Below are 24,320 nucleotides of genomic sequence, written 5' to 3'. Positions count from 1 at the left end.
CAACCATCCAATAGCTTCTTTATGCAAAATTTCCACCATGGTCAACTATTTGTTTTCTCTCACCAACTCCAAGGAATGATTGGATTGTTCCTTTCTTATGTATGTAGATGATTGTACCTCTTCCAATTGCATCTTAACAGTCAGTTGTATGTCTTACTCAAGAGATGACAACTTCTCGCTTGCTAACGATGGAGAGAACCTCCTTTTCTTGATGTCCATCATCTGTCACATCGTCTTTGACATGTGCTACAATCAGTTTGATGGTTGGGGACTTGCTAGGTTGTTTCTCTAGCTTGGGAGGTTGTTGTGAGTTATTAACTACCAATTATAGAAGCATCTCCAGTTCTCTGTATGCTTTCATGTGCCAGTGACGCTTCTCCTACCCAATGGGTTGTTGTGAGTCGATTATAGCTAGTGATGGAGAGCACCTATGCTCCTCTACTTGCTTCTGAGCCTCAATCACTGGTAACATTTGATTATCTTGCTCAAGGGTTGTTGTGAATCTACTATTGCCAGTGACAAAGAGTAGATCTAATCCTCCGCCGATTTATGTGACTAAACAACATGTTTTGTGGTATACATCCCTTCTTGTGTCTGCTGAACCCCAACAAATGATACTTCTCGAAGCATTATCATCGATTATAAGACCTTCTACCAGTTTTTTTTTCTCTGCTTTAGAGGAAGGGGATGTCTTGATCACCAACTACAAACCTATGACTTCTAAGTATGGTTTGGTAGTAGTTAACATTTGCACCATAGTTGTTTGGTTCATATTACAAAGGGTGTGGCCATTGTATTCACCAATAATGCCCACATCTCCCTTCTTCTTTGACAACTTCTTTGGTTGTTTTGGTTTGGAGGATTCTTCTTCGTTTTTGTACTAAGGGGTGGTTCATTATTTTTTTTTATTCTCCTTGTTAACACCAAAATGAGCAAACAACCTGATCAAGAATGTACACGAACAAATAGTAGGAATATCTCCCAACCTATAGAAAGAAAGGTCTTCAAAGTGCTCCTTGGGAGTTCTTCACAGAGTTTGCTTGAAACTCTTCTTTACAACGTTCACCAAAAGGTCTTCATTGCTAATATGGTTTGCTCTAGGGGAGGAGGCGTGGGGGGGGAGGGGACGGTAGGAGCTCTGGGCCTCTGCCTCCCCCTCAATATACATATATATATTTTTAAAATTTTATTTGTCTCATATAAAAATTTTTAAAAAATTATATTTTAGCACTTATTAAAATTTTCAAACTATAATTTGGTCCCCCTTATAAAAAAGTCCTACCTCTGTCCCTTGAGCTCCTTTCACTGTTGATTATTACTTGGAACAAGGAAACTTCAACCGAGAGGTCAAGATGATTCACCAGAAATTCTTATTCACACGGTTTGCCGTAACTCTTATTTATAGCATTTACGTAAAGCTCTTCCACTGATGGTGGTCTGTTCCTCTCATTAGTGATGGCTACAAGGAATAGGGGAACCCTCACAAAGCATCAAAGATCGAATATGAAGAGAGAGGTTGCGATTATTCAACTTCAAGTCTTCAAAAGGGTCAGGGTTGGGGCCTGGGGGCATAATCGCGACGACCTAAATTTTAAGGTTCAGGTAGAACCGTGATTCGATATTTGACATTCTTGGACAGATGCAACTAGGGGTAAAATCTCCTTTCATTGGTGGTTTTGGGAAGAAGGACAGGGTCGTCCACACGTCCACGTTCGGGGTCAGGTTGGCGGGTCCTTTCTCCGGAACCCGCACGTGACGTCAGTTGGGGTCGTTCGGATTGGGTTTATTCACGACGATCGTCGTCTTCAATTCCTGTTGAGGTTTGTAAGAGGGCCTCTTGTCGTCCAGTCGATAAGGCGGAAAATATCGGCGTCTCCGCAGTGGCCGCTGTTTGTCTTTCTTCCTTCGCATCGTCTCTTTTTCCCTTCTTAAGATGCAATAAAATAAATTACTGCTGTTCAGGATTGGGATATCGCTTTCGCATGCAATTTCTTCTTCTCTTTATCCTTCCCATACGAGAAAGGAAGAATGGAGACGATTCAGTGGCACTGGAACCTTTCTTTCTCGACCGACCTAAGGTTCTCTCTCTCTCTCTCTCTCTTTTCTCTGGGGTTTCCTTTTGGGGTTTCATTTGTCATGGTTATCTTGCTTTGATTTGTCTCCGATTTGGTCCTTTTCTCTTTTTTCGTTTAAAGGTGCACTTTTTTTTGTGTTTGACGTTGTTTCTGCTCTGCAGAAAGTCCAAGGATTTCGTTAAATCGACGATTTCCTTGACTAAGGTGCGAAGGAAGAGAGACGTGATCTGCATTTCAATGCTGGCGCCGAGAAGGTTCTTGTGGTCGAAGAAGAAGAAGAAGGAAGTCTTCAAGGACAAAGAGGACGGATTGCAGCAGCAGAATTGGAGGAAGCTGATGAGCGACATAGAGGAGTCCGGATCCGCGGTCTCCGTTCTCCGGCGCCGGAGGATATGTGGCGAGGATCTCTCCCGAGACGTGGTATTGGGTACCGTTTTGAGATTCAAGCAGATGAAGAAATGGGAAATTGTTTGTGAGGTACCAGTTCTTCTTATTTTGTCCTTTCTAGGAGTTTTTCCTTATATGTGGTTCAAATGATTCAATGGCTAGTGAGAGTGAATCATTTTCCCTGAACCTATCGCTAGAGCTATCCATATATTGGTTTTCGAGGGTGACTATTAGACAAACCATAAAACTGAACCGTCTCGAAGTTGTAGGCTGAAATTCACAACGGAATTCAAGCAACCAAACATGGAGAGGAAATCCTCTGCCTTTTGACAAATTTCTAGCCTTATGGGTTAAGTATGCTGATTCCCTTACTAGGGATTCCTTTGTCCCAATGTTAGGATTCCATAATCCTACCATCGGATTTTTAAATCCCTCATAAGTCCTATACCTAAGATGTCGATTCTTATAGTTGCAAGTGTCAGTCCTTTACGACTGTTAATTACAGTTCAGGTATGATGATTTTCACAAGAATATATATGTTTCTAACTAGATGCTAATACATCTGCTCGTATAATTTACACATAGTTTGTTATGGCTCTACGTGCATCCTGCTTCTTGCTTCCGATACTCAATATCCTTTAAAACTAAGCAGCGACCTCCCAATTTCAATGTCCATTCTAGCAACTGTGGGCTGACACGTTGAATGGATGTTCTGAAAACATAAATTCAAATTCGATATGCATATGATGTTATTGAAGGGACACCTATGTAGCTTTCCATTAATATGAGAACCTATTGATTATGATGTTATTGAATTTACGACGATGTTGTTTTCCATTAATATGATATTCTGAGGACTTATTGATTCAATTACTGGTGTTTGATAGCCTGAAATATGTTTTACAGTTTTAGGAAGAATTTCTTCTCGTGCATTGGTGGGTATTTTCCCTTGAAGATTTGCATTTTTAAGGGTATATTGGGTGAGAAAATTTCACCCACTATTGATATTTGATTTGCGGTGGTAGGGGTACCCAAGTGTTGTCGCCTATGTTGCATGAACACAGACAAAGTTGTCAGCGTCAGACACATGTACAAGTGTTGGACACAATGTAAACCTTAAAAAATTAGACACTTGGACATGCCTGCACACACACACACACACACACACACATATAAAGAAATAACAAATTTACTAGTAAAAATGACGAAATGCTTATCTAAAATCTGTTATAGCATTAATTAATTAACTGTTTAATGGCTTTATATGCTTACACTTATGTGATGACAACTTTAGTCTAATGGGAAATTTGATTAAATAAAATAATTTTTTTAAAAAGACCATTGTTAAAAGATGACAACTGGTCATCTTTTTTAAAGGATGACAGACCCCCTTCATCCTTTTTAAGGGACGAGAGGGTGGTGCTTCTGTTATCCATTTGTAAAAGGATGATATGGAGTTGGAGAGAGAGAGAGGAGTGTGACTTGACGAAAGAGGGAGGGGGAAAATGAGAATAAAAGAAACAAGAAGTGAGGGAAAGGGGGGAAAAAGGAAATGAAGAGGGAAAAGACTAACACGGCTGCTGGATACTTTCATAGGACAAATGGAGTATCTCAGAAGTGTCAATGAGTGTTGGTGTCACATGACCAAGCACTGACACTTCATATTTTTAAAGTGTTTATGCAACATAGGTTCTAGCCAATGTTGTGAAAAACAATCATAATGTGTATCAGCCGGGCCAATAGATACATCGTATTATAATGTATCCTAGCATATCATAAATGTATTGTAAAATTATTTTTTAATTCATATAAAAATGACAAATAGAATAAATAAAGACAAAATACAGGAAAATCATGAAAAATAAAGAAAAATGTGTTCTCTATAAAAAATACATCATGCATAATGAAGATTCATATTCAGTATCCATAAGCCATGATAAGTCAATATCACATCAATAAATAAGTTTAAAGTTTTATAGTTTAAAATTTTAAACTTTAAAGTGTTTTACATTACAAGATGAACTTGTTCATGGCAAATGACAATTGAAAATATGTCTATGATTAAATAAATATTTAAAGTGTTTTATAGAAGCTACATTTAACCTATGTCACATGAGTGCGGGGTGCAGGTGCCAGCGTGGCGTATCCCAAAAAATTTGGGTGTGAGGGTGTGGCGAAGGTGTATATATACTTATTATATATATATATATATATATATATATATATATATATATTCATAATATATATAATTTTAGCTTTTTTCCTATGTCACATAGGTATGGGAGCCGGTGCTGGTACGGGTGCGGACCATTTTTAAAAAACTTGGGTGCGGGGGTACGGCCGTAAACACACATGCACATATACATATATATGTCAAAAAATTTCAAACAAAATAACATATTTGCACATATATATATCAAAAATTACAAACCGAATAACATATTCATAAATCATAATCCAAAATTTATCAGTCTTGATTCTCATTCTCCTCAGTCTCATAATTAACATTCAAAATACATTAACTTTGTTGATTTTCATTCTCACTCCTCAGTTGCATCATCAAGATTATAAGGAACAACAGGTTCTATAAGATCCATATTAAGAGCATGCAAATCATGTTCTCCTTCAAGTTCTACGTCAATGTCTTCTGGATTAACATCCCAATACTTGGATGATCCTGAACTGCAAGTTGCAAGAAAATCAAAATATGATTTAAGTTAATATTAACTTTAACAACCAACATAATATACATATGTAATATGTATACATATCAAAGATACAAAAAGAAAGAAATACCTGTAATCACTTGAAGTACGTGAAAGTAAGTGTAGGTTGGAGTGGACATAAACTAAATCTTCTGCTCGCTTACTAGTTAGCTTATTTCTCTTGATGTTGTGAATTTGAGAATAAGTGCTCCAATTTCTTTCACAACATGAAGAGGTTGCAGGTTGAGATAATAACTTCAATGCAAGTTGTTGGAGATTTGGTGTCGATGCTCCAAAACATAACCACCAATTAACAGGATCTTCTTCATCTCTTGCCATTACAGCTTGTATTGAATCATTTCTTCCACCAGAGAAGGTCGCAAACTCATTATTTATTATCTTCAACCGATGAGAATCAAAATATAGTCTTCCCAAACATATCTCCCTATTTTTTGATATTTCTGGATCTCGATTAGGAGGAACACGACCAGTACCTCCTGCCAACCATGTTTGTCCATAATATTTGAGATTTAAGGAGTGTGTCATACAATGCAAAGGGTTATTGCTTCTGTTCCATCTTCTTAATAAAATTCTATGCACATGATCGAAAAACTCAGAATCATCAAGTGCAACATACAATGCAAAGGGAACACAAACACAAACAAAGGGAACACAAAAAACAGACTCAAGATCGCCGACTGTCGTCGCCGGCGGTGAAGGCAGGGGTGGAGCCGATGAAAATGAAAAGAAAAATGAAAAATACCCGTGACAATCGCCGCTGCCATCGCCGTTGCCGTTCCGCTGCTGCCATCGCCGTTCCGCCCTTGCGTTCGCCGCCCCTGCATTCGCTGCCGCTGCTGTTGCCGGACGTCGCTCGGTAAGAGGTGAGAAAACCCTTAAAACTTAAAACGAAAACATGTTTTAAGTTTTAAGGGTTTCGAACTTACGTTTTTTTTAACGTTAAAATAGTTTTAAAAGATAAAATCAAATAATCGTTAAAATTAAAAAATGGACATATTTGGATTCGGTCAACTTTGACCGTGTCCATAAAAGGACGGATACGGCCTCTGGTGCATTGACCGTACCCCGTACGGTCAACGCCGCACCAATGGCGTACCGAAGCTTGTACCGGTACCGGTACAGTGTCGTACTGGTACCGGACGGGTACTCCTCCTTTTTACAGAGCTTTTTTCTTAGCTTAGTCTAGCCTTTCTTTTTACTTTTATTATTGTACATAAAGAAAGAAAGGGACAAAGAGAAAAAAAATACAGAAAATATTTTGAACATGCATAAAAAAGGATGTGGTTGGGATGTGTGTTGGAACCGCACATGTATCAGCACCAGCACCAACACCAGCGTCGTGTCGACATGGGTGTGGCCCCTTTTTTGAAGAGTCCGTGTGACATAGCATTTAACTTTTAGCTGATCAATCGCACTCACCTTGCCATATGGAAGCCTCATCTTTATAAAACAAATAAAAATCTATGGTGAACTTTAGAAAAAATGAAAAACTACAATGTAAGTGAGAAATTTAATACCTTTTGTAAAGAAATGCAAAAGCCTTTTTCCTCCAAACATGATTGGTCTCCAGCATGCAAATCTTCCTTCAAACTGACGTTTTTTTTTTCTCTCAACTTGTTGATTTATCAACCAAATAGGTGATTTCTCTCAAAAACCGATAAAAGCACCTTCCCAAAGCTCCTAAAAATGTTTGGAATGAAGGGGAGGGGCAATTTAAAAAAAAAATATTGAATAAAAGGGGATTGATATGCATTTTGTGGCCCTGGCGCCATATTGTAAGATATGGGGCATATCAGGTGTACTGTGCAATATGGTGGGCATATCATATGATATGCCTCATACACCTATGATACACACAAAAAAAGTGTATCATAGGTGTATCGTACAGAGAAGCAGGGAAAATGTCTCTATTGATGCTCAATGACATTTCTTACAGGCTATGCCAGTATTTTTTCTTTGGCACTCTAGATAAGTTTTCCAGGACCATGATTTATACAGATTTTGTGCATTAACTTTTAGCTGTCAGGTGCTTGAATGGCTCAGATTTCAGCACTGGTGGAACTTCAGTGAGATGGACTTTTTTATGCTTATGACAGCGTATGGGAAACAAGGGCAATTCAACAAAGCCGAAATATTGTTAAAATACATGAACGAGAATGGTTATGCCCCAAATGTGATGTGTCACACAGCTTTGATGGAAGCATATGGGAGAGCAGGCCAATACAACAAGGCTGAGACAGTATTCCGTAGGATGCAGTTAAATGGACCTGAGCCCTCATTATTGACGTATCAATTAATTCTTAAAATGTTTGTTCAGGTAATATCTCATTTTTCTGCTGCTTATTGTGATTTACTGATTTGGGTTGGCAATTTCTAGGTTCTTGCTTGATCTTTTGGTAAGTAGTGGTTCCTAACTTCCTACACATTTTCAAAATCTGACATTTGGATTTTTTTTATTGCTGTACAAATATGTCAGTTAGATGGGTTATTTGACATTCTGGAATTGTTAATAAGCAAATCTACACAAGTTAGAGGATGTGATGGAGACAGTTGTTTTGCTGACTGGTAGGTCTGGGATAGAACTCTTATGCTTAATCATTTGAATAGTTGATGCAGTATATCCTCCACTACAAGAATACATCGTTATAAGAAGAACGTAAATAGAAGCATCAATGTGGCCAGGTTTTATATCAGCAATGTTAGTATTTTGTCATGTTCATACTACTATATATAGTAAAGAGATCAGTCCAGCAAAAAATATAAGTTTCAATATTAAGGTAAAGAGGTTTATCAAGGCATGTTGCAAGATATGTGTGCTGTAGATGCATTTGGGGTCTGGATGCTCTTTCTCACATTGTTGTCCTCTCTCTCCTCGTCTTCCTTTTACTGAAAGTTTTGGGCTTTAAAGGTCATGTTAGAAGTTAACATGCCTCAGTAGTAATGTCTGCACAAGTGATCTTAACTTAGACATTCCTGTTATATTTTCTAGTAATCTTCCTAATTTGTTTAGTTTGGTTTCCGATTGTTGCAGGGAGACAAATATAAAGAAGCTGAAACTATTTTTGATGCCCTTTTAGATGACAAGTCACCATTCAAGCCAGACCAGAAGATGTTTCATATGATGATTTACATGTACAGGAAATTAGGGAACTATGATCAAGCTCGAAAAATGTTTGGACTCATGGCTGCTAGAGGAGTGCCACAATCTACAGTCACATTTAATAGCCTAATGTCGTTTGAAACTAATTACAAGGAGGTTTCAAGCATCTATGACCAGGTACAATGTCATGCTGAATCCTTTCTTGTTTTCCTTGTCTCCAGGATGTGTATAAATACTTTGGAGCCTTAAACCCAGGCTCACAATTCAGCATGATACATGGACCTTGTGTCAGTGTTGCTGCACTGATCTCGTACATGCTTTAATTTGTGGACTGTGACAGGCTTGGGCAACTTCATGGGTAATATGATGTAAGGTGCTGAAACAGATTAGACCATTTCCTTTTGTAGTTGGGGAACCCTAGTAAAATGTCCATCAACAGGTGATGGTCGCCAACATCATACATGACGATACTGAGTCTAAAGCACTTCTCTTCCAAAAAAATGATAACAAGGAAATTTGATTTTAGGGGGTACATGACACACCCAGAAAATGTTTAGATGGGTGAAGTTTCACCTATATGTATGTCCTTAACTCAAGCGCTAAGAAAATTTTCAGCAAATTTCACCTGCTTTACTCCAAAGATTTCAGAAAAAGGTCAGCCCCAAGGAGAATCTGACCTTTTTTTGGGGAAAATTTGACCCTCTGTGCTGGCAACCTTTTCCATGCTATCAAACACTCTCTTAGAGTACCTGAGAAAGAAAGAAACTCTAGAGAAGATTTGCAATACCACTGTCAAATTTATATTTGAATTTGAATCCCGAAGTTCCGTGGTCATTGGTGTCCACATTTTGACACTGTTTTGAAATAAACAAATAAGTTTGGAATGAAATTCTAATACTCATTTGTAGTCATCTATTTTGGTTTGTTCTTGCAATATGTTCTTCAAATGAGTTTAGACAATATTGTTTCTTTCTATGTTTCAACACGTTTTTTGGCCTAAGGAACTCAGACATTTTTCTCGTTCAATAGAATAGCTTCCTGTAATGGGTTTGCAAAATAAAAGCATTGCCAAAATTTCTGAAGATTCAAATTTCAAAGGATATTGTGAAAGCGTCTGGCAAGTACTGCAGTAATTTTAGGTACGCAAGAGATGGAAGTTCTAGTGCTTTAAAGTTTCCCAACAGTGAAAAAATGTGAAGAGCTCAACCTCTCGCAGAACTGTGAAGATTTCATGAGAATAAAAGGAGTTCCAAAATCCTTCCAGCAAGTCTGGTCTGATGGTTCAATACTTGGCTAGTATTGACAATGGTCATATGATTTTAAACATGTTTAAGGTTGTTAGCCTTCCGCTAACAGAGGGCAATTACTCACGCACACTGCTCTTGCGAAAGCCCAGCCTTCACACCTTAAGATTGGTAATTCTATTCCTTCTTACGGTTAACTCCCTCAAAGACCTTATATACTGCGTTCCTATAACATGGGGTGGGTTATTGAGGCCTACCATCCACCCGACCCAGTTCCTAAACTAACTCAATGCAGGGCAGATTCTGCCTTTGCTGACCCGACTCTATGGACCCAATAACAGACTTTCCCAACCCACTAACTTCACACCTAACAACACTCCCCCCTTACAATTACACCTTGTCCTCAAGGTGTGAAATCAAGGAATCGAGTTTGTATCTCCTCTGTGGGCTCCCATGTGGCTGGTAGATCTTCATAAGTATTCCATTCGATGAGCCATTCAGTATGAAGATTTTTTCCCTGGCTCACCTTGCGTGTGCCCAGCCTTTGGTAAGGATACAGCTCTGCTGGCTCAGCTAATATGGGCACTGCATTCCTCTCTTTTATTGTGGGAGGACTGAAGCAAGGTTTTAACTTGGAAATGTGAAACACAGGATGAATCAAACTCCCTTCCGGTAAGTTTAATTCATAAGCCACTGTTCCTATTCTCCTCTTGATTTGATAGGGCTAACGAACCTTGGTGCTAGTTTAGCAGTTCCTTTTTTAAGTGGTGGACCCAGTCGATGGGGAGGGCGTCGAAGGAAGACCCAGTCCCTATTTGCAGCTGTAAATCCCTGTGCTTCCTATTCTATTGGATCACCATCCTATTTTTGGCTGCTATTAGATGCTGTTTTAAATCCTTGAGGACAGCGTCCTGCATCTGAGCTGCACATCTACTTGTTCTTCTCTCGCTGTGCCTGGCTGTACACAGCTTCGAAGGGTGTGATCCCCGTTGAAGAGTGCCTGCCTGTATTGTATGCATATTCTGCCCACAATTTTGGGCGCTGTTCCGTAAAGCAACAGATATACGTTTCAAGACTCTTGTTTACTATCTCAGTCTGGTCATCTGACTGAGGGTGGTAGGCTGTGGATATTTGAAGTTTGGTGCCCTGTATTTGGAAGTATTCCTTTCAGAATGAGCTGAAAAATAGGGAGTCTTTATCACTGACTATTGACCGAGGCATTCCCTGAAGTTTTCCCATGCAGTCATGGAATGTTTTAGCAGCCATCTTGGCAGTGAAGGGATGAGCCAAAGCTATGAAGTGAGCATGTTTAGACAAACGATCCACCACAACTAGTATGGCTGATTTTCCACGGAACATAGGTAAGCCTTCTACAAAATCCATTGAAATATCTTCCCAAATCCAGTCCGGAATGGGTAATGGCTGCAAGAGGCCTGCTAGCTTTCTGGTTTCCGATTTATTCTGTTGGCATATTTCACAGCTCTTGATATAATAATCTGTGATCATCCTCTTCATGCCTGGCGAACAAAAAGAGGTCCTCACCCTTCTGTACGTACTCTCCACGCCCTCATGGCCAGCTGCTGGAGAGTTATGGAAGTACTCTAGCAATATTGGAATCAGGTCGGATTTAGGGGGTATCAATACCCGCCCCTAGTAATACAAATATGTCTCACGCCATGAATAACCTTACCTCCTCTTTGTGCTGCTGTCAAGCTGCTCCTCAATAGTCTAAGCTGAGGCTGATCTTTGATGCAGCTGTTGAATTTTTCCCCAGAGTTCCACCTGCACCAGAGACAAGGTCATTTAGGTTTCAGTTAGATGATTCCCTGCTTGGGACAGCCCGTCGGCCACCTGGTTTTCCTTCCCTTTCCTAAACTGTATTTCAAAATCGAAGGCCATGAGTTTCATAATCCAGCGCTCTAAAGACGGAGATAGAGACTGTTGCAGTAGGGAGTATTTGAGACTGTGGTGATCAGTCATCACCCTAAACCGCTGCCCCATCAGATATTGCTTCCATTTCACTACTACCAGCACAATAGCTATTAGTTCCCATTCGTAGGCCGACTTGGTCTTAAATGCGGGTCCCAATGCGTTGCTAAAAAATGCAACAGGGAGGCACTCTTGACTGAGGACTGCACGTACGCGATGGTCGGAAGCATCAGCCTCTACTATAAAAAGAGTTTGGAAATGGGGCATCCTTAGAACTGGGGCCGATGTAATAGCTTGTTTCAGTTTTTTGAAGGCGTCCTCCTGTGATTCGCCCCACCTGAATCCATCTTTCTTCGTCAACTCCATCAATGGTGCCGCAATCAGCCCGTAACCCTGCACGAACTTGCGGTAATACCCCACCAGTTCCAAGAAGGAACGTAACTCCTTGATCGTCTGTGAAGGTTGCCATCCTCTCACTGCCTCTACTTTGTCTGCCTCCATTTTGATGATGCCTTGGTTGATCATGTGCCCTAGATATGAGAGCTATTCCATTCCAAAGACGCATTTAGATAATTTCGCATGCAGTAGGTCTACTGCTTCTTGCTGACTGGGTCAGAAATGAACCATATGAAATGGATGTCTTTACTTATGAAGTGTATTCTGCTGGTTCAGTCATGGCAAAAGTATATTTTCTTTCTTGGAATTGTTCAGAGGGTCTTGCTACAAATTGATATTTACATGTCTTAAATTTGGCATTCAAAATTACTGGTTCAGAACTATGTTGTTAAGGCCTCGCCTAGGCATGGACTAAGTGTGACTCCACACCCATTGCCTAAATCCACCACTTAGGCGATGATATATGTGTTGGCACCTAGGCTGTCACCTAAGCTCACCTAGGCTGGTCTAGGCTCCAACATGCCTAGTCCATGGGAAAGTGAAGTCACATTCCCTTTCAATTAAAGTTTCTTAATTGAGTATATATTGTTATGTACTTTATGTCGTATTGATTACGTATTTTTATGTATTGTTACGTTGATTATGTTGTTATATGTATACTGTTATATGTATTTACTGTTAGTGACTTTGTCTGTCATATAGTATTGGAATACCTCATACCTGTTATATGTATACATTAGTATGGTTATGTCTTTCTTTAAGTATGGATTAAATCCTTCTTGCAGATTTACATTTCTTCTTCTAGAGATTAGATCTAGTTTTTTTGTTGTTTGTATTAGATTACATTTAATGAGTTATGTTAAACTTCTTATATTGATTTTGCATATTCAATGAGGTAAACAATTAAATTTTGATTGTTTAAGTTGATTATCCTTGTTATATTACTACTCTCCACATTTCAAATATTAGTAATAGTTAATTAAAATAACTTGACATATTAACGTAACTAAAAAAAGTTAAAAAAAAAAAGATTGGTTGCCTTGTTTACTAGACCTTGCGGCCTTGCCCTACGCCAGCCTAGGCTCTGCCTGGCGCCTAGGCTCTGCCTGGCGCCTAGGCAGCGCCTGGTCACCTTGACAACATAGGTTAAGAACCTGTCTTCTGCAATTTAGATGTTTATTGTTCCAGGGTTCGATTCTTTTTGTTAGTCTTCATTGTGGAAATGCTAAATCAAAATCACTCTAGATGCAAAGAGCAGGTGCAAATCCTGATGTCACAAGCTACTCACTGTTGATTAGAGCCTATGGGAAGGCTAGAAGGGAAGATGAAGCTCTGGCAGTTTTTGAGGAGATGCTGGATGCAGGTGTTAGGTGTGCTGATACTAAAAATTTCCATTTATTTTTGTGCTTGCATATGCTTTGGATGATCCATGTTTGAACTCAAACACGGTACTGTTTCTGCTGCTCTGGTTGGTCTTATTGTTTGGAAGATAAAAGCTCTATTTCCAGTCACTGCCAACCCAGTGGGTTGACCAGAAAATTGTTTGCCAACCCAGATTGGACATGATGCAGATCAGTGATCGAAAGTCATGGATCCAGATGCACTTTTATTCCTTTGCATGAAGCCGTGTGGTTTCAATTCTTGTTTCCAGGTGGGGTACAGAAATGCCTGTGGATGCTATATCACAGGGAGACTCCATTTTGGTTTCTATTATGTCCTTTATCTATAGAAATTTAGTTAGATAAAAATCATATTATCACTGTGTCTTCGGCCTTATCCTTGTAACAGAGGTCCTGTGCATTGAGGTCAAAGTAAGCATTCTGTTGTGCCTCCTACAATCCTTCATGTCATGCATTTATGATTTATCATTTAATGCACAATGTTTGCAGTTACTTGTGATGAATGATGAAACCTTGTTAATCATAAAAATTTGTCATAATGCACAGTTGTGTTCATATAGCTTAATTGCTGATATTATGCTATTTATACCATTGTTGATTGTTTGTCTTATTTAAATTTTAGGTCTGTAACTCGTCCACGTAACTGATGAACTTATTGATCCCTGAGTCAACTGTCTGGCAATCTGAGTCCTATTCACTAGTTTGCCAACTACATGAGTGACAGAATTATTGTACCTATATCAATATGTTTACTGGATTTATATCAAAATTTAACATGAAAAACAGCCTGCGCATTTAGAGGTGATAATAGATCCTTGCATGGCATTTCAAAAAGGGAAACTGGACGGATGCTCATATTTCCGTGTAGACACTTTTGGAGGCTTAAAAATGCTTGAATGCTGTTTGCATGAGAACACGACAAATTTGTACAGAAGCATTCATTTCTGAATATAATAAAACTTTTGAATATTCAGGCCGACACGGAAAGCTTATAATATTCTTCTTGATGCATTTGCTATATCTGGGATGGTGGAGGAAGCTAAAACTGTTTTGAAGAGCATGTCAAGGAACAGGTATTTTGTTTCTCATGAATCCAACAAAATCGCTCTCTTTCTTGCTATTAAGTTAACTGAGATACGGTTTTGCAGGTGCTACCCAGATTTGTGCTCCTATACTACAATGTTACTAGCATATGTCAATGCATCTGATATGGATGGTGCAGAGAAAATTTTCGGACGCTTGAAATTGAACAATCTTTCCCCTAATGTTGTGACATATGGTGCACTTATGAAAGGATATGCTAAGTTGAACAATATGGAGAAACTGATGAGCATCTATGAGGAGATGCGGATGCAAGGAATGAAGCCGAACCAGACCATCTTCACAATTCTGATGGATGCCTATGCAAGGAATGCTGATTTTGGCAGTGGCGTCTTCTGGTTTAAGGAGATGGAGTCATCTGGATGTAAAGCAGATCACAAAGCAAAGAATATCCTTCTGTCTTTGGCCAAGACAGCTGAGGAACAAGAAGAAGCAAAAGAGCTTGTTGGACATGCAACTCTAAATAAAAAAAAACAACTCGATGGAACCCTACAGTTAGATGAAGGCGAAGAGAGTGATGACGAGGATGAAATGGAATTTTCTATCCTCAAAGCAACTCACGAGAGAAGTAATGCAGTTCCATCTTCAAATGGACAAGAGGAAGCTAGCTCAGCTGCTGGTGATAGCAGTCGGTGTCAAGAAAATCTCAACAACGTATCTTTCAAATATAATGACAGCAGAGAGAATTTTGATAATGTAGATAATGATGAACATGCTTGATTTATTGATTGATTGATCAAAATCACGGTGTTGCTGTGTTTTTTGCTATTACTTTATCAAGCACCAGAGGCTGCTGTTCAAGAGTGTCGAAAAGAATGTGTGCAGTTAGAAGTGCACATGGGGGTAGCTTGTGTCATATAGATCACTTGCTTGTACAACAGGTTAACAAGGCCTACCCTGTTCTGCAACTTGTACAGCATATTTTATGTAGGATCCTGCTTGTATTTCAGTCTCCTATTTCAGCTTTCCTCTCCTTGTGGAGAAGTTAGTGAATCAATACTTGGTTCATATCCTGCTGATTTCAGAACTTCTGTTAGTCCCTTCAGAATGTCATAGACTTCTGCCATTAGATGCCTATCATCTGATGAATAGAAATCACGGACGGAGTTGTTCACCTCTATGGAACTTCGTCCTGGTTTCTTTCGAATCCGCTTTTCCTTCATTGTCAGTTTTACCTCCGCAAAGTTTTCCCACTTATCTGCAGCTCCATATATGTTGGACATCAGAACATAATTTGCTGCATTTGATGGCTCAAGTTCAATCAGTTTCTCTATGCAGTACTCTGCCAGCCGAATGTTACCATATAACCTACATGCACCTAGAAGGGAACTCCAGATGATGGAGTCAGCTTCCATTGCCATCCTGCTTATGAAATCAGCTGCCTCCACAAGTAACCCTGCACGACCAAGAAGATCAACCATGCAACCACAATGTTCTATCATCGGTTGAATGCCATACTCATTAGACATCAAACAGAAGTATTGAAGACCTTCGTCTACAAGGCCGCTGTGTGCACAAGCTGATAAAACACCAACAAAAGTTACATGATCTGGAATTTCTCTGCTCTTTAGCATCTTCTCAAAGAACCCCAGTGCCTCGATACCCTGGCCGTGCATAGCTAGCCCTCCTATCATTGCATTCCACGAAATCGCATCTCTCTTGGGCATTTCATCAAATATGCAGATAGCAGTTTCAAGGCTTCCACATTTTGCATACATATCCACTAACCCATTGTCGACATATAAGTTATTCTTGAAACCATTGTTGTTCGCATAAGAATGAACCCACTTGCCAGTATCAAGAGCACCCAATCTTGCACAGGCTGATAAGACGATCACCAAACTTGCATCATTGGGCTGAAGTTTTGATTCCAACATTTGTCTGAACAAGTTTAATACATCTTGGAACCGATTACTATTTGCATAAGCACCAAGCATGCCATTCCAAGAGAACAGATTTCTCTCAGGCATTGCCTCGAACACCTTCAAGCATGAGCTCAGATCTTCATCGTTAGCATATCCAATTAGCAAGGAGTTCCAAGATATCACATCTCTCACTGGCATTTCCTCGAACAACATTCGTGCTTTCACCATATCGCCCGAGTCTCGATAACCAACTAGCATGGTGTTCCACAAAACCATGTCATGCTCCGGAGCTTGATTAAACAGATTTCGTGCCAAAGCCAGATCCCCAACCGAGATGTATCCAGCAATAATTGCAGTCCAAGAGATGACATTTCTTACGGACATCTCATCAAAAACACGTCGTGCACTCGTAGTTGCCCTGCAACTAACATATACATCAACCAGTGTGGTGGCCACAAACACATTGGCAATAAGCCCCATCTTTAGAGCAATAGAGTGCACCTCCGTCCCTTCCCTGAAGGCAGAGAGCTTGGCGCAAGACTTAAGGACGAACGGAAACGTGAAGTTGTTGGGCGGAATACCTTGCCTGTGCATCCGAGCATACAATTCCACGGTTTCCCTGTAGAACTCATTCTCGGCGTACCCTTTGAACATGGTGTTCCAGAGAACCACGTTCGGTCGATGCGTTTGGCTGAACACTTGGTGTGCGTAGGACATTCGGCTGTAAGTACCACACTGAGCGACGATCTTAGGCAAGAGGTAGTGGCTCTGGCTGAGGTAATTGATGATCATCTGGGCGTGGATCTGAAAGACCTGCCTGAAATCTCCACATGCCTGCAAAAAAGAACTGAGCTTGTCCTCTAGCAATCTGGCCTGCATGATGCATTGGGTTCACAACAACATTATATTACTCACACAAAGTATTCAAACGACGTTATTCAACAAGCAGCACCTCTCCACTGGATATTGTATTAGGTCTAGTAAATCTATAGAGCTCATGAAGATAAACTTTCGAGCGAGGAAGAAACAAATGCAGCGTGCCAACAAAAGCTCTGTTGACAACACTCAATAGTTCTTCCCATACTATCTCTCCTCCGAGGGTTGAAGATTGCCTTTCCAATTTCAACACTCACCCTCAAACCAGTAAATGCAGAGTTTGTCGACCAAATGTTTTATGCAGAGTTTGTCGACCAAATGTTTTATGCAGAGTTTGTCGACCAAATGTTTAAAGATGTCTCATCCAACATCTTACCTTAATTTTGAATCTGTCTCTGCATTTGTAAGTGGTGGGGCCTGGTACCTCACCGACACCAACACAGCACAGGATCTGAGAGGGAGGGGGAATGGGGAGCCCTTTAAATCTCTTTTTGAGACAGTGGGTTGTTAATCTCTCTCTCACTCATAATCAAGTTTCTAGGAATTAGACTTCGGATACATGCTCACAAATTAAACTAGAGTTAAGTTAATATCAATATGTTTGGTTTGTTAGTTCATGGATCTTGTCATACATACTGCAACTTGTTTGTCGCAGTATAAGATGACGGGAAAAAAATGAACGTGTAAATATTTTAGCAACAGGAGGAACATTTGATTTTGCATGCAGCATTTACCATGGCCCTGTATTCAGATTTTGTTGAGGATCTAGATGCTGGCGTTTGTTCTTATCTCTTCGTCTTCTTCTTCTTGTTCAGGAAATTGGGCTTGATTCAGGAAAAACACAATATTCAGACAGAATGCGTTGTCTCAAGACATGCCCCCGATCAGTCATTTGCTTGACAATATCATTCCTTGTCCAATATTTGCTTTTGAGAAAATGAAAAACTCGAGCGCCTTGCAGATGCGGTCGCCAAGGTTGTTGTACGAATCTGTCAAGAAAATTAATGAAATTTAATATCCGGTCTTGTAACGCTAAAACAGAATAATCTTCCTACAAGATGTCGGAATGGCGAGGGGCTGGGTAGAATTTTTCCATTGCCGTTACTGAGCCTATGTGGTAGCTACATTGGAAATTCCATCCAGCCAATCCCACTCCTGTATACTGTCCAAAGCATACTTTTGATGCCCACGGGAAAAAGAATTATGTTTTTATTATGGAAAAAAAAGTCCTGAAAGAGGGCAGAAGGGTTTTTTTTTTTCCACCCATTCCAATTTTAAGTTGTGTTTGATGAACCTGGAAAATAATTCTAGTATTTCATGAGTATCAAAAAATTGCTGGATAAAATTTTAAAATTATCCCACCCACAAACAGAACGTTACCAGCCATTACAAAAAAAAAAAGGACCAAATATACACTGCCATCCAGAGATATGAATTGCATTAAACTCCAGCAACACCACAAGAAGCAGCAGAGTCCCCATTTATTTGAGTAAAGGAAAATGAGAAAGCCACTGGCCATATATAAGGTTTATATATATATATAGTGAGTGAACAATGAATCTAGTTATTTAGAGTCATTTAGCCATCTAATCAAAGTACTTCATCTAAAATAGATTGATGGTTAAAAAAAAAAATTAATATTAAATAACGAAAATGCTTTACACTTTTTCCTTTTTATTTATTTTTAACCATTCATTATGTTCATCCTGGATCAGATGGTACATATTCGATGGTTGAATCATGAATGATGTTAAAAGGTTAAAGTCACCGTACAATTTTCGGGCATAATGGATGGAGCACAAGGACACATCTCGCGAACGGGGCTATAAACAGCCGATCATAATTGAAAAAAGAAAGTCGAGCCATCTCTCTTTCACCGTTTTCCTGAAGTACTTTGGACTTAAATGATGCTTTGGCTGGTGAAACACTCGAGTGACTGCTTCCGGCTTCTGTGGATGGTTGATTGCTTGGTCTAGCCGACCTCGTTGTCAATGTGCTACTGATTTATCGGTGCTGCAGATTGAGTACCGAGGCCTCCAAGTTGAGGACCATTAGAGTGGCCTCTAGGTAAGCTTGCGTATGGGAGGCAAGGCATAGATGTTCCTTCTTTTGTGAGCAAGAACAAAAGAATCTTCCTCGGTCCAATAATCTGGGCATGGAGGGATGGCTTCAGGTTACTTTTCTGTAGATCCTCCACTTCTAGAAGATGGCCTTGTAAGGATGAGATCTTTCTCTCACCTGCACAAGAAAATTTGAGGGAAGATGATAGTGTTGCTCCTGAATGGGTTTGTAGAGAAGTACAATAGCTCGTTGTCATTGAGTCTCGCCCTCAAGAAAATGTGGAGTGCTTGTATTCGTGGGAGTCCTTTATGATGGTGTCTTAAAAATCTGAAAATTTTGTGATGTAAATTGATTTTATAGAGTGAAAAATTATTGCTAAGGAGCAGATCCTTCTTTAACAAGAAATAGACATTTGATAACCTTAGATCTGGTCTGATATGATGAAATTCCTTCCTAAGCAGATTTTGTAAGAGGTATAGATGATAAGCTGAGAAAATGTAAATCTTAAAACTAATGGAGATCCTTGAATTACAGGGATGTCACAAAGATGGAGGAAAGAGAAGCACAACGTTTCAAAAGGAGTTATCACATAGGAATGTTTCACTACAGTACAAGTTTAGATACCTTGTGCTTTTGACTATATTCAAGACAGTGACATATTTCTCCCACCGTTGGACAAGAATCTCATAATGCGAGCCAGTAAACCATATAGCTAACATTAAGGGAGACTCATATTCACATTTTTAACACATATCATAATGCCATAAGTATAATCATAATCTTGCACTTGTGAGATGTCTAATAGCACTAAATAACATCATGTTTACAATTATTAAGTGATAAAGAAAAGTAAAAAACCGATGTAAAAGGACTTTCTCAGCATCTTGCTTTGCATTCAACATAACCATAACACTACAGCAATCGAACCTGAAATAGAAGAAATGAGATAGGTTATAGTCTACGCTATTATTGCTAAAACAAAATATAACAGGACCAAGCATAATAGGCAATAACAAATTAGGTCAACTAATTACCATTATTTTTTGCCAATATAAATTCTGCTGCGGCTTCCTGGCTGTGGTACAATATAACAAAAAGAAAAATAGCAATTGTCTTTACTTGGTTCAGTTACCTAATTTTATGTGCAATGTGCAAAACCTTTGGTCTTTCTACAAATTTGAATCCTGCACTTTTGTGCACCAAAACATGGAAAATCTCACATTAAAATATGAGTACCTGTATTCTACTTTTAAGGCTGGCATTAACATACAAATTTTTTCAATCTTGCAAATGACCATTCATATAGGAAAGTTCAAAGAAAATGTACTCACCTCTTTATCTCTTGCCAAAAAATACAAAAGATAGGACTTGAACTGTTAGCATGATATCTGACCTTTTCTAATGCCTTGACTAGGGGTAATTAGATCAAGGACTAGACTAGGTATACCAATTCCTAAGTTATGATTGTCATCCAAATCCTAACATGCCATGAATTTGAAAAAGATGAGATTTTGGAAGATCTAAGTGGATCATTAGAAATCAGAGCATAGGAAATGAAAGGAATATATATTTGGAACCTAAGAAGCATAGTTCAAGATCCATATCATCATCAATCCATGTACTAGTTTGTTGGTTGATCTAATATGAATGCATGAAAACTTGGTCCAATTAGAGTTGAAAAGTTTCTAAGGTTTCGGGACGTAGACCTAAAAATATCTATGATATGAAATCCAAAATATTAAAATCCAAATTTGAGTTCAAGATTTGATTCAGAAACAACCAAATTTGTTCTTGGTGATCCAAATTGAAGATCTAAACAAGTTGACTTGAAATTGGGGTTTGGATCCAAGGGTCGATTGAGGTTAAGCTTTGAATTTGATTATGAAAATTCAAACTTGTAAGACTTAAGATCTTGGTTCAAATAGAAGAGGGATATGAAGTCCAAAATTCAAGTTAGGATCTAATCCTATAGGGTATGAGCCAAATTCTAAGATCTGAGGCTTAAAGTTTCAGATATAATGTCAAAGATCCAAATTGGAATTCAATTCTGTACAAGATTCAAGTTAGTTGAAATATAAATCTAATACTCCAAATTTAATATCCAAATCAAAAACCAACTTTCTTACTCCATATTTAATTATATCCAAATTCAAATTCAAAGATCTAAAATCCAACCCACAAGATCTAGGTTCGTTTTAGGTTCATATGACCTACTTAGGTTTCAAAGGGAACTAAAGTAATCCTGACTAGGGTTAGGGTCTCAACTGCATTCCAACATGGGATAGGTTTGGGTTTATTGTAGTGGGCTTGATGCCAGGTCTAGACTAAGGCATTGAGTAAACCAAATATGTTTTAGGTAGGTTCAATCTAGGGTTTTGTAATCACCCCAAATTTTTCTAAAGGACTAAGTAGTATTTCGCATTTTATCCAAATGCGAAATTCAAATTTGGGCACAAGATTTCCAAAATACTACTCTCAGATCCAAATTAAATCCAAAATAGAACTCTCAGATCCAAATTAAATCCAAAATACTACTTTTAGATCCAAAACCCAAGTTCAGATCCAAATCAATCATTTAAGACCGATTTGCGCCTCCTTTTGACCAAAAAACCTTCTTTTAGAGGGTGATTTTAGTCTTTTTTAAACAAGACCGATTTGCCCCTCCTTTTGACAAAAAAACCTTCTTTTAGAGGGTGATTTTAGTCTTTTTTAAGCAAGACCGATTTGCCCCTCCTTTTGACCAAAAAACCTCTTTTAGAGGGTGATTTTAGTCTTTTTTTTAAACAAGACCGATTTGCCCCTCCTTTTGACCAAAAAACCTCCTTTAGAGGGTGATTTTAGTCTTTTTCAAACAAGACCGATTTGCCCCTCCTTTTGACCAAAAAACCTTCTTTTAGAGGGTGATTTTAGTCTTTTTCAAACAAGACCGATTTGCCCCTCCTTTTGACCAAAAAACCTTCCTTTTAGAGGGTGATTTTAGTCTTTTTTAAACAAGACCGATTTGCCTCTCTTTTTGACCAAAAAAACCTCCTTTTAGAGGGTGATTTTAGTCTTTTTGGTAAACAAGACCAATTTACCCCTCCTTTTGACCAAAAAACATCCTTTTAGAGGGTAGTTTTAGTCTTTTTGGGTGGACAAAACTCATTTGCCCTTCCTTTTGGCCAAAAAATCTCCTTTTGGAGGGTGATTTTAGTCTTTTTAGGTCAAAAAATTCAAATTTTGGGTTTTGGCTCCAAAATCCTCTATAAATACCCCCCCATATCCCCCTCTTGGGCAAGATTGGTCCTTGGGAGAAACTCTAGTGTATTCTCACTTGAAGACTTAGAGTTTCTCTTGACCTCTCTCTCTCTCTCCCTCTTCCTCTTTTCATTTCCTTCTCAAACTTAGAGCAAGCACTTTTGGAGCTTCATTCAAAAGGGGATTGAAGGTGTTCATCTTCCTTAAGTCATTTCCTATTAGAGGTATGTAATCTTCATCTCTCTCATTTCTCTCTTCTTTCTTTTCATTAATGTTCTTATTATTATGTTATTTCTTTCTCTTAAACATAGTGTTGTTGTTGTTTTCATTTTCTCTTCTCATCTTCATCTCCCCATGGCCAAAGGAGATAGCACTCAACCTCTTTTTAGAGACAAGAGGCTATGCTCAAATGCACCGGGAGCATGAGAAGATGAGATGATATCTTATTTTATGATTAAATCATGTTCTTTCTAATATTCCTGTTGTTCTTGTTCTTTCTCTATATTAATATCTTATTGCTCTTTCTTCTCTTCAATAATATATTCTTGTTGTTGTTATTCTTTTCCTTAATGAATATATTTTTGTTGTTATTGTTATTTCATTTCTTCAATAGTCTTGTCCTTGTTATTTTCTTTTTTTTTTCTTTCTTCTTCCTCTTCCCATGACCAAAGGAGATAGCCCTCAATCTCTTTTTATAGACAAGAGGCTATGCTCAAGTGCATTGGGAGTGTGAAAAGATGAGAAGATCTTTCGTTTCATGATTGAATCATGTTTTCTCTTTTATTAAATATAACATTGTATCTCTTTCTATATTTTCTTCTCATCTTCATCTCCCCACGGCTAAAAAAGGTAGCTCTCAATCTCTTTTTAGAGACAAGAGACTATACTCAAAGTGCACCGGGAGCATGGAAAGATGAGATGATCTTTCATTTTAATCATGTTCTTTCTTTTCATGAATACATTCTTATTGTTTTTTTTTGTTTCCTCTTATTTTCCTCTCTTCCTCATTTCTCCATGGCCAAAAGAGATAGCTCTCAATTTCTATTTTAGAGTCAAGAGGCTATACTAAAGTGCACCGGGAACATGAGAAGATGAAGTGGTATATCAATTCATAGTTACATCATGTCTTCCCTCCTAATTGAACTTTGCTTTTTCCATCATTCTCTTTCTTTCTTTCATTCCTTGAATGTTATCTATAAATTATGCATGCATGATTGTTTGGTTCTTTACTTACATGTGAATGTATGGCGGGAATGAGAGTGTGGTTTGGAGACTCTTTATTTTCATATTAATTTTTGAGGTTGGGACTTGTCCAACCCGGGATAAACCCTCACGAAAATGTACATATTAATATGCATTTTCATGACATTTTGCGCTAGATTCTTTTTTAATCATCACATTAAGAACCCTAACGAGTGCTTCGTTATGTTGCTTGTTTTCTTTCATACCCAACGGTGGAAGAAATATAGCCCTTACAACAAACTAAATAATAACATTCTATACTTATATAAATCATATTTTCCAAAACATTTTCAAAAAGAACCTTCTAATATGGCCTTAGGGACTTAGCTCAGACTCTTGCATGAGTCCAAGCTCCCCTCCGGCCCACATTAAATTTGAAGTTGGTAATTTTAAGTTGTTCCTTGATTTTTTTTAATCTTGTGAAGGTATGGATGTATACACATGTTATATACATTTATGCCAACATGATGACCCCCATCTTTCTCTCTCTATGCTTTCACTTTATATTTTATAAATTTTCATATATGCATGAATATGTATGTACATGTGTTCAATCTCCTCTCTTTCAAATATTTATTCCTCTTTTCAAGACAAATATCTTCTCTTATAACATTTCTCATACCCATATATGCGTATGATATTTTTCTTTTCCTCTAAAATCTCTCTTTCTCTTCGAATCAA

The 24,320-nt window shown here is 38.5% G+C and overlaps 3 protein-coding genes across 4 annotated transcripts; 1 reads left to right on the top strand and 2 right to left on the bottom strand.

Annotated features, from left to right (window-relative positions):
• The first annotated feature begins 1,797 nt into the window (after window positions 1-1,797).
• On the top strand, window positions 1,798-15,313 carry LOC116267754 (pentatricopeptide repeat-containing protein At3g59040). The gene is made up of 7 exons (XM_050075163.1): window positions 1,798-2,078; window positions 2,237-2,552; window positions 7,215-7,505; window positions 8,220-8,465; window positions 13,103-13,227; window positions 14,232-14,330; window positions 14,406-15,313. Exons 1-7 carry the CDS (start codon window positions 2,029-2,031, stop codon window positions 15,076-15,078), a joined length of 1,800 nt encoding a protein of 599 aa, XP_049931120.1. The 5' UTR covers window positions 1,798-2,028; the 3' UTR covers window positions 15,079-15,313.
• Window positions 4,765-7,208, bottom strand: LOC126409217 (uncharacterized). The gene is made up of 2 exons (XM_050075164.1): window positions 5,259-7,208; window positions 4,765-5,144 (listed from the first exon to the last, which is right to left on the bottom strand). Exons 1-2 carry the CDS (start codon window positions 5,711-5,713, stop codon window positions 5,003-5,005), a joined length of 597 nt encoding a protein of 198 aa, XP_049931121.1. The 5' UTR covers window positions 5,714-7,208; the 3' UTR covers window positions 4,765-5,002.
• Window positions 15,314-19,039, bottom strand: LOC116267755 (pentatricopeptide repeat-containing protein At1g08070, chloroplastic-like). 2 transcript variants are annotated; one of them, XM_031649645.2, is made up of 3 exons: window positions 18,993-19,039; window positions 17,834-18,088; window positions 15,314-17,096 (listed from the first exon to the last, which is right to left on the bottom strand). In XM_031649645.2, the coding sequence occupies exons 2-3, from the start codon at window positions 17,834-17,836 to the stop codon at window positions 15,318-15,320; spliced, it is 1,782 nt and encodes a 593-aa protein (XP_031505505.1). In that variant the 5' UTR covers window positions 17,837-18,088; window positions 18,993-19,039; the 3' UTR covers window positions 15,314-15,317. The 2 variants fall into 2 exon arrangements, with proteins under 2 accessions (XP_031505505.1, XP_031505506.1); XM_031649646.2 differs by lacking the exons at window positions 17,834-18,088; window positions 18,993-19,039 and adding an exon at window positions 17,476-17,741.
• Between the last annotated feature and the right edge of the window lie 5,281 nt (window positions 19,040-24,320).

Source organism: Nymphaea colorata, chromosome 14 (genome assembly GCF_008831285.2).
Source record: "Nymphaea colorata isolate Beijing-Zhang1983 chromosome 14, ASM883128v2, whole genome shotgun sequence".
Lineage (NCBI taxonomy): Eukaryota > Viridiplantae > Streptophyta > Magnoliopsida > Nymphaeales > Nymphaeaceae > Nymphaea > Nymphaea colorata.
This window is presented reverse-complemented; position numbering and strand designations above follow the sequence as displayed.